The 10,000-nt window shown below is 40.0% G+C and overlaps 1 protein-coding gene across 4 annotated transcripts in view; it reads left to right on the top strand.

The window, feature by feature from the left end:
* The window catches only part of LOC111578199 (diacylglycerol kinase beta), a 95,114-nt gene that overhangs the window by 32,575 nt on the left and 52,539 nt on the right, over positions 1-10,000 (top strand). For all 4 annotated transcript variants that reach the window (XM_055015152.1, XM_055015150.1, XM_055015149.1 and 1 more), the window contains 3 exons: positions 146-231; positions 693-782; positions 1,954-2,114. In XM_055015152.1, the coding sequence (XP_054871127.1) occupies positions 146-231; positions 693-782; positions 1,954-2,114 (337 nt within the window). The remainder of the gene's footprint in view (positions 1-145; positions 232-692; positions 783-1,953; positions 2,115-10,000) is intronic.

Here is a 10,000-nt window from a genome sequence, read left to right as displayed (position 1 = left end):
CATTAGGAGACACTAGGAGACACTCGGAGACACTAGGAGACACTAGAAGACACTCGGTACTGACCTGTGACGGTGTTCCTCAGAGATCAGAACAATCCCCCATCTCTATCAGCTGTAAACCCTTCTTTATTTTCTGTCTCCTCAGGCTCAACTTCTTCCACGACGTTCCAGATTTCCGGGTTCTGGCCTGTGGAGGAGACGGGACGGTGGGCTGGATCTTGGACTGTATCGGTAGGAAGGTTCTCCTCTCTGTAGCTCAAGAGTTTCCTCTAAAATACTGAAACTAAAGCAGGTTCTCTGTGTATTTGTTCTGTTTTGAGCACATTTTTCACTGCAGTCTAAAGTCCTGCAGCTCCAGAGGACCAGAACATCATGAAGAAGAACTCAGAGATGTTACAATGATGGGAAATACAAAAGTTACATTTCTCTGATTATTTAAACAAAAAAAAACTTGAATCAACACGAACAGCAATGTTTCTAATTCTAGGAACCTACTCCTCAGCATTAGAATAAAAATCTAATAAATATTTTAGATAAATCTTTGACGTTTCTGACGTTATTCTGATCATTGATATAATAATGTCAACATCATTTCTCATGTTTCTTCATTTAACTTACTGAGTTTCAGTTTAGGAACCAGCAGCTGAATCAACCCAAACTAAACTTTTATTAAAATGTCAATTTCTCTGCAGATAAAGCGAACTTCTCCCAACATCCTCCGGTGGCGATTCTTCCTCTGGGGACCGGGAACGATCTGGCTCGCTGCCTTCGCTGGGGAGGAGGTGAGGTCCATGAGGTCCATGAAGTTCATCAGGTTCATGAGCTTCATCAGGTTCATAAGGTCCATGACATTCATGAGGTTCAGGAGGTTTAAGAGGTTCGTGAGGTTCATGACATTAATGAGGTTCATGGGGGTCATGAGGTTCATGAGGGTCATGAGGTTTAAGAGGTTTATAAGGTCCATGACATTCATGAGGTTCATGAGGGTCATGAGGTTTAAGAGGTTCATGAGGTTCATGACATTCATGAGGTTCATGAGATTCATGACATTCATGAGGTTCATGAGATCCATGTGGTCAGTGAAGTTCATCAGGTTCATGAGGTTCATGAGGTTCATGAGATCTATGAGGTTCATGAGGTTTCAGAGGTTCATGAGTTTCATCCAGCATCTGAGTTTTCTGTTAGATTCCATCAGAATAAGGAACATTAATGAACTTTGAAGTGGCTCTGGGGGAATAACAGATTATTTTTTGGGATTTTTATGGATTCTAGCCTTCAGATTTCACCTTTTCTACATGTTTAAAAGAAAGAAAACCTTAAACTGTTCAATTGTTGGACTCTAAACAGTGTCAGCTTCATTTCAAACCTTAACAGTCGTTTCAGGGAAGAGTTTTGAGGAAATGAAGCCGTTAGGTGTTGATGAGCGGTGCTGACGTCAGTCCTGTGATTAGCTGCAGCTCTCAGGACGTTAATTAGAGCAGCAGCACCAACGAGCTTCAGGGAGCAGATTCAGACCACAAACTGAAACAAACCTGAAAACATCTCAGTGTTACCCATCACAACATCAGGGTCCTGGTCTCCAGAGGATCAGTCCAGGGTTTATCTTCAGCTGGTTCATTTAGTATTTATTTAAACATCATAACTGTATTAAAGTTTTTTACATTCCACATTTATAAAGTAAAAACCTTCTGACTGTTGTTCATTCATCTGAAGCTTTAACTCTGGGAGCTTATTTATGATGAATTCATTCTAAATCCTCTCTGCTGCTTGAAACTTTAAAACAAATCATAAACTGGATCATATATCAGATACTTTCCATCCTTCAGCTCAGAGATGTGGTTCTACTGATGTCAGAGCTGCTGGGTCAGTTCTGGAGGATTCAGGTTCAGGGTTGTGGTTTTATTTTTGGTCTTTTCTAATCTTTATTTGACGTTTTCTCCGTCCGGTCTGCAGGCTACGAGGGCGGCAGCCTGCTGAAGTTCCTCCGGGACATCGAACACAGCACCGAGGTGGTTCTGGACCGCTGGAACATCGACATCGTCCCCGATGACAAGGAGGAGAAAGGAGATCCGGTTCCATACAGCATCGTCAACAACTACTTCTCTATCGGAGTGGTAAGAACATCCAGAGAACCTTATTATTAATATACAGAATAACAGAAGGGTTCATCTAAAGTCCTACAGGAACCAGAACATCCAGAGAACCTTATGATTAATATACAGAACAACAGAAGGGTTCATCTAAAGTCCTACAGCTCTGTGGAACCAGAACATCATGAAGAACTGAGAGACGTCTTCTGTCAGTTAGAATGATGGAAACCAGAAAAAAGACCATCATTTCAGTCATTTTACATCTTTTTCTGGTTGTTTTCATCACATTTTGACTGCTTCAAGTCTTGTTGTTGTTTACGTCACATTTTGGATGTTTTACATCTTTGTGTTGTTTGCATCACATTTTTGAAGTTTTACGTCTTTTTGGGGTCATTTCGCGTCACATTTAGACTGTTTTCAAGCTTTTTGTGGTCATTTTGTGTCACTTTTTGGTTGTGTTATGTCTTTTTGACAGTTTCACACCATATTTTGGTCCTTTTACATCTTTTTCTGGTTGTGTTGCATGACATTTCAGCTGCTTTTTGTAAAGGTTGTCTATCCTCTACAGACTCAGACAGTTCTGTTTCCAGTCTGTTGTTTTCTGTCTATTACTGTTTGGCTGTTTTTTTTTTTATTATTAATAACCGTCTTGTTTTTCTCACTTTGTCTCACTTTGTGTTGTTTTATATCTGATTTATGTCAAGTTGTATTATTCTGTGATGTATTTTCTGTTGTTTTTGTAGTTTTGTGTCATTTTTCATCTAATTTTTATCATTTTGTGTTATTTTTTGTCTTATTTTGGTCGTTTATTGTCTCTGTTGTGATGCTTTGGTTTGGTTTTTGTCTCGTCTTTGTCATTATTTATCTTCTGGCATCTTGTGTCTCTGGTGGTTTTATCTCCTCATCCTCTAGATGTTTATCTAACTCCATGTTTCCATCCTCAACAGAGACAGTTTTGTCGTGTTTCTGTTGTTTTGTGTTTCATTTTTGTTTTTGTCTGTCATTTGTGTTATTCCATGTGTCTTTGGGACAGTTTTGTCTCCATTGTGTTGTTTTTCTGTCTTGTTTTGTCTCATTTTGTTTTGTGTCTAATTTTTGTAAAATTCTGTTATTTTTTTGTCTTGTTTTGTGCTGTTCTGACTTACCTTTCATCTCATTTTTGTCATTTTGTGTCATTTTCTGTCTCGTTTTGGTCATTTATTGTCCTTGTTGTGATGCTTTGGTTTGGTTTTTGTCTCGTCTTTGTCATTATTTATCTTCATCTTGTGTCTCTTCATGGTCATGTTGTCTCCTCGTCCTCTAGATGTTTATTTATCTCTATGTTTCCGGCTTTTACAGACTCTGAGAGGCAGTTTTGTCTCCTTAGTCTTGTTTTTCTATCTTGTTTTTTCTCATTTTGTGTCTCAGATTTCTTGTTTGGGTCATTTTATGTCGTTTTATGTCTAATTTTTGTAAAGTTGTGTTATTTGTTGTCTCGTTTTTTGTTGTTTTGACTCATTTTGTGTCTTGTTTTTGTTATTTTTCTTATTTTAACTTAATGATTTTAATTATACCCTAATTGTCTTGTCTTATTGTTGATCCCTTTATTAACATCCAGCTGCTGGAACAACTTCATTTAGGATTAATAAAGTCATTCAGTCTAATCTTGACATGATCGGGACCAGAAACATCTAAAAGTACAAATTCTGGGATTTCTAAAAACTTTTTACAGTTTTACAGACGATGGATGGTGACATTTTGGTAATATTTCAAAAACATAGGATGCTTTTTAAACCTCTCGATGGGTTTGGAGGTTCTGAGGTTAAAGGATGTAGAACGTTTGGTTTTACACACAAATAAAACCTGAGATCACAGAGCAGCTCTCAGTTTGGAGATCCATCTGCTCATTCAGAAAACAGAAAGTTATAGTTCTGGAAACAGAAAGTCATCCAGCTGTGATCTCAGGAACGTTTCCAGAGTTTAAGGTAAGGAGCTCTAAGGTAGAGGAACGTCAGATGATCGGGTGTCATCGGATCTAAACTGGAACGTCAGATGATCAGGTATCATCGGATCTAAACTGGTCTCATTCAGATCTTCAGTAGTTCTACCAGCAGCAGAGGAACAGATTATGTGATCTGTGTGAACACCAGCGATTAGCAGTTCTGTCACTCTGCTCCTCCCGGCGGCTTCTCTCTTTTAATTGGACGAGGCCGGCGTGCTGCCAGGTACCAGTTGCTTAGCAACGCCTTCATCCTGTCCTGACGGAGACTCTGGTGTCCTCAGGGACGCTCAGGCAGAGGAGACGGATTCACCCAGTCAGTCTGCTGCAGGCTCGGAGATACCAGACCACTTAGAGGTTCTGGAGAGGTTCTAGAGAGGTTCTGGAGAGGTTCTAGAGAGGTTCTAGGTTCTGGAGAAGTTCTGGAGAGGTTCTGGAGAGATTCTAGAGAGGTTGTAGACAGGTTCTAGACAGGTTATACAGAGGTTCTGGGGAGGTTCTGGAGAGGTTCTAGAGAAGTTCTAGAGATGTTCTGGAGAGGTTCTAGAGAGGTTCTAGAGAGGTTCTAGACAGGTTATACAGAGGTTCTGGACATGTTCTGGAGAGATTCTAGAGAGGTTGTAGACAGGTTCTAGACAGGTTATACAGAGGTTCTAGAGAGGTTCTGGAGAAGTTCTAGAGAAGTTCTAGAGATGTTCTGGAGAGGTTCTAGAGAGGTTCTGGAGAGATTCTAGAGAGGTTATACAGAGGTTCTGGACATGTTCTGGAGAGGTTCCAGAGATGTTCTGGAGAGGTTCTGTAGAGGTTCTGGAAAGGTTCTACAGAGGTTCTGGATAGGTTGTAGAGAGGTCCTGGAAAGGTTCTAGAGAGGTTCTGAAGAGGTTCTGGAAAAGTTCTAGAGAGGTTCTGGAGAGGTTCTAGAGAGGTTCTAGAGAGGTTCTAGACAGGTTATAGAGAGGTTCTAGAGAGGTTCTAGACAGGTTATACAGAGGTTCTAGAGAGGTTCTAGAAAAGTTTTCTGTTAGTTTTGTGTTGCATCTGAATCTGCCGCTATTTTAAACAGGAGACCAGTTTTTGTGGACGTTAGTGATGCGTTAGCGGCAGAATCTGCCGCTATTTTAGACAGGAGACCAGTTTTTGTGGACGTTAGTGATGCGTTAGCGGCAGAATCTGCCGCTATTTTAGACAGGAGACCAGTTTTTGTGGACGTTAGTGATGCGTTAGCGGCAGAATCTGCCGCTATTTTAAACAGGAGACCAGTTTTTGTGGACGTTAGTGATGCGTTAGCGGCAGAATCTGCCGCTATTTTAGACAGGAGACCAGTTTTTGTGGACGTTAGTGATGCGTTAGCGGCAGAATCTGCCGCTATTTTAGACAGGAGACCAGTTTTTGTGGACGTTAGTGATGCGTTAGCGGCAGAATCTGCCGCTATTTTAAACAGGAGACCAGTTTTTGTGGACGTTAGTGATGCGTTAGCGGCAGAATCTGCCGCTATTTTAAACAGGAGACCAGTTTTTGTGGACGTTAGTGATGCGTTAGCGGCAGAATCTGAGCCCAGCAGCAGCAGGTGGTGCTTTTGGACAGATGGCCGACTATCTGCACACGACACCTGAACAAACCCAACCTGTGACTCAGCAGCCATACAAGGCCCTCGCTTCCTGCCGTCCCACCGCAGACCTTGATGCTGGGGCTTTGGTCGCCATGGAGACGGAGGGAGGCTGAGAGCTTGCAGTCATCTGTCCTTTCTGTGGCTGACATAGTGTGGAGCATGTGGCTGCAGATTATTAGGAACCTTCAGATCTACTGGCAGCAGCCTCGGTGTGGGCCGACGGTTTACATAAAGACGAGTGTGAAGATCCTCGTCCTGATTCAGGAACCTTCTTTTATAACACACACATGATTCTAGGTCGGGACTCCAGTTATTCCAGTGGCAGAGTAAAATTATTCACATTTACCTCTCAGTTTCTGGACATTTTCCTTCACTGTAGCTCATTTTTCTCTGCAGTATGAACTCCTCTCTCTATGACTGCTTCACATCATAATTTGGTCCTTTTACGTCTTTAATGGTTGTTTTGCATCAGATTTCAGCTGATTCGTTTGCTTTTGTTGTCGTTTATGTCACATTTTTGATGCTGTCTGTGTTTTTGTGGCCGTTTTGCATCATATTTAGGTTGTTTTCCATCTTTTTGTGGTCCTTGTGTGTCACTTTTCAGCTCTGTTATGTCTTTTTTGACAGTTTTACATCATATTTTGGTCTTTTGCACCTTTTTATGGTTTTTGTTTTGTTTACGTCACATTGTGGATGTTTTCCATCTTTTTAGGGTCATTTTGTGTCACATTTTGGATGTTCGACATCTTTTTGGGGTCATTTTGTGTCACATTTTGGATGTTCGTCATCTTTTTTGCATCTTTACATCTTTTGTAGTCGTTTTTGTCTACCAGTTTGCATCATATTTAGGTTGTTTTTCATCTTTTTGTGCTCATTTTGTGTCACTTTTCGGCCCCATCATGTCTTTTTTGACTGCTTCACATCTTGTTGTGTCCATCACATTTTGGATATTTTCCGTCTTTTTGTTTTTTGTTTTCCAGCTTTTTGTGGTCATTTTGTGTCACTTTTCAGTTTAGGTTTTTTTGTTTGACTATGTGACATAATATTTTGGTCCTTTTCCATCTTTTTCTACTTGTCTTCCTCACATTTCAGCTGCTTAAAGTCTTTTTGTTGTCGTTTACATCATATTTTGGATGTTTTCCATTTTTTTGGGGTCCTTTTTTGTCACATTTTAGATGTTCGACATCTTTCTTGCATATTCACGTCTGTTTTACACAATTTGACAAAGAACCTGAAATCAACACGTTTAAGTTTTGGTCATTTTATACCTTTTTGTGCCATTTCACATCATATTTCAGTCCATTTACGTTATTTGTAGGTTTTTTTTACTTGTTTTTTAACTCATGTTGTTTTCTGACTTTTTGTGTTCATTTTGTGTCACTGTTCAGTTGTGTTATGTCTTTTTTGACTGTTTCACATCATATTTGGGATGTTTTTCATCTTTTTGTGGCTGTTTTATGTTGCATTTAAGTTGTTTTGCATCTTTTCGTGGCCATTTTGTGTCAATTTTCAGCTGTGTTATGTCTTTTTGACAGTTTCACATCAAATTTTGGTCCTTTTACGTCTTTTTGTGGTTGTTTTGCATCAGATTTTGGATGTTTTCTGCACATGCAGGATTAACTGCAGGCTGTGTAAATCTAATTTTAGTTATGTGACTGTTGGTCATAGTTGAGTCAGCCATGGCTTCTCTGTTGTGGTGAGGAGTGCAGAATTTTTAGTTTTTTACAGAATCTGGACACAGCAAACAGTTTATTTTTAGTGATTTTTTAAAGTCAGATATTTGGAATAAAGACATTTTTCTACATTTTCTAGATTTGAAGCTCAGATTTGGTTTTTCACAGACGACACGTTCAAGGACAGTCGGACATTTGGACATTGGATCATTCTTTAGGGTTATTAATAAACCTCCCTCCAGATCCAGCATCAGGTCTACGGTTAGTCCAGATCCAGCATCAGGTCTACGGTTAGTCCAGATGCAGTAGCAGGTCTATGCTCAGTCCAGATCCAGACCCAGACCTAGATCCAGATCCAGGTGGGTGCTTGGTTGACCTGCAGCCTGGAAAGAATCCTCCAGGAATCTCAGAGAGGAAATCACACCTTGTCAGCAGCATTAGAGACGCTGCTCAGGTTTCAATGAGGAGATGTGCACGTGGAGATGTGCGTGCACGTGGAGATGTGTGTGCATGTGTGTGCATGTGTGTGCGGTGCAACATGACTCCAGTGTTAACGGTTGGTGGAGCCTCCTCCCCGTCTGGTGGAAATAAACCAGAAGCAGAGTTTGTTCCATCTTTAGTTTCTAGTTTCGAAGCTTCATAAACATCAAACTGAAGGTTTCTGAGATCAGAGAGGATGAGTTGTTCTCCTTTCTCAGACGTTTTGTTCTTCTTTCTCAGATGTTTTTTTCTTCTTTCTCAGATGTTTTGTTCTCATTTCTCAGACGTTTTGTTTCTCCTTTCGCAGATGTTTTGTTCTCCTTTCTCAGACATTTTGTTCTCCTTTCTCAGACGTTTCTCAGATGTTTTGTTCTCCTTTCTCAGATGTTTTGTTCTCGTTCCTCAGACGTTTTGTTCTTATTTCTCAGACGTTTTGTTCTCATTTCTCAGACGTTTTGTTCTTGTTTCTCAGATGTTTTGTTCTCCTTTCTCAGACATTTTGTTCTTGTTTCTCAGATGTTTCTCAGATGTTTTGTTCTCATTTCTCAGATGTTTTATTTTTGTTTCTCAGACGTTTTGTTCTCCTTTCTCAGACGTCTTGTTCTTGTTTCTCAGAAATTTCTCAGATGTTTTGTTCTCATTTCTCAGATGTTTTATTTTTGTTTCTCAGACGTTTTGTTCTCCATTCTCAGACATTTTGTTCTCCTTTCTCAGATGTTTCTCAGGTGTTTTGTTCTCGTTTCTCAGATGTTTCTCAGCTGTTTTGTTCTCGTTTCTCAGATGTTTTGTTCTTAAAGTTTGTTTTGGAGAAACTGAGCAACAGAGACTCAATCAGAAGCTCCAACAGCTGATTAGGGAAACCAGAGTTAGTTAATATTTAAAGGAGCCTTTAAGACCAGAAGATGAGATCAGACAGATGTTGTTATTGTTGTTGTTGTTGTGTTCCAGTTGTCTCTCTGTCGAGGTTTTGAGTTTCTTAGTTGTAGTTTTGTGTCTTTGTGTACAGGTGTTGTGTAGAGTTGTGTAGTGTTGTATAGTGTTGTGTAGTTGTGTATAATGTTGTGTAGTGTTGTATAGAGTTGTATAGTTGTGTATGTCCAGCCTGTGTAGTGTTGTATAGAGTAGTGTAGTTGTGTATAATGTTGTGTAATGTTGTATAGAGTTGTGTAGCTGTGTATAATGTTGTGTAGTGTTGTATAGAGTTGTGTAGTTGTGTATGTCCATGTGTGGGTCTGCTGAACTGGCACCAGCTGAAGGTCACAGGAAGTATCGGTGACAGGAAGTGAGCGTTGCCAGGTTCAGGCCAGGTTACCACGGTAATGAACAGCCGTGCTGAGTTACACCTGGCCGCTGTACACACACACACGCACACACACACGCACACGCACACCACACACACACACACACACACACACACACACACACACACACACACACACACACACACACACACACACACACACACACACACACACACACACACGGTGGGCACGTGGACCCACAAACACACAATCTGTAGCCTCCAGGTTTAGAGACCCTGGTTCATCAAACATCATTTCACTGTCTGGTTGTTTATGGAGCTCATGTCCTGTTGTTGTTGTTTACATCTGTTTGTGGTGTTCATGGTGGCTTTCACCTGTTTGTGTAGTTTGTTGGTCATTTGTTTTCATTTTCCATCTTTATCAAGGAGTTTTATTTCTATTTCTGTCTCTTTCTAGTAACTTTGCATTTCTGTGGTTGTGTTTTGTAGTTTTCTGTCTCTCTGTTGTAGTTTTTGTGTCTGTTTTTGGTGTTTTGTAATTTTCTGTCTCTTTTGTAATTTTTGTGTCTGTTTTTGGTGTTTTGTAGTTTTCTGTCTCTCTGTTGTAGTTTTTTTTAATCTGTTTTTGGCGTTTTGTAGTTTTCTGTCTCTGTTGTAGTTTTTGTGTCTGTTTATGGTGTTTTGTAGTTTTCTGACTTCCTGTTGTAGTTTTTGTGTCTGTTTTTAGTGTTTTTTAGTTTTCTGTCTCTCTGTTGTAGTTTTTGTGTCTGTTTATGGTGTTTTGTAGTTTTCTGACTTCCTGTTATAGTTTTTGTGTCTGTTTTTGGTGTTTTTTAGTTTTCTATCTCTCTGTTGTAGTTTTTTTTATCTGTTTATGGTGATTTTCATCTCTTTGTTGTAATTTTTATC

The sequence above is a fragment of the Amphiprion ocellaris genome, chromosome 11 (genome assembly GCF_022539595.1).
Source record: "Amphiprion ocellaris isolate individual 3 ecotype Okinawa chromosome 11, ASM2253959v1, whole genome shotgun sequence".
Taxonomy (NCBI): Eukaryota; Metazoa; Chordata; class Actinopteri; family Pomacentridae; genus Amphiprion; species Amphiprion ocellaris.
Note: the sequence above shows the minus strand (reverse complement) of the source record. Positions and strands in the feature narration are given on the sequence as shown.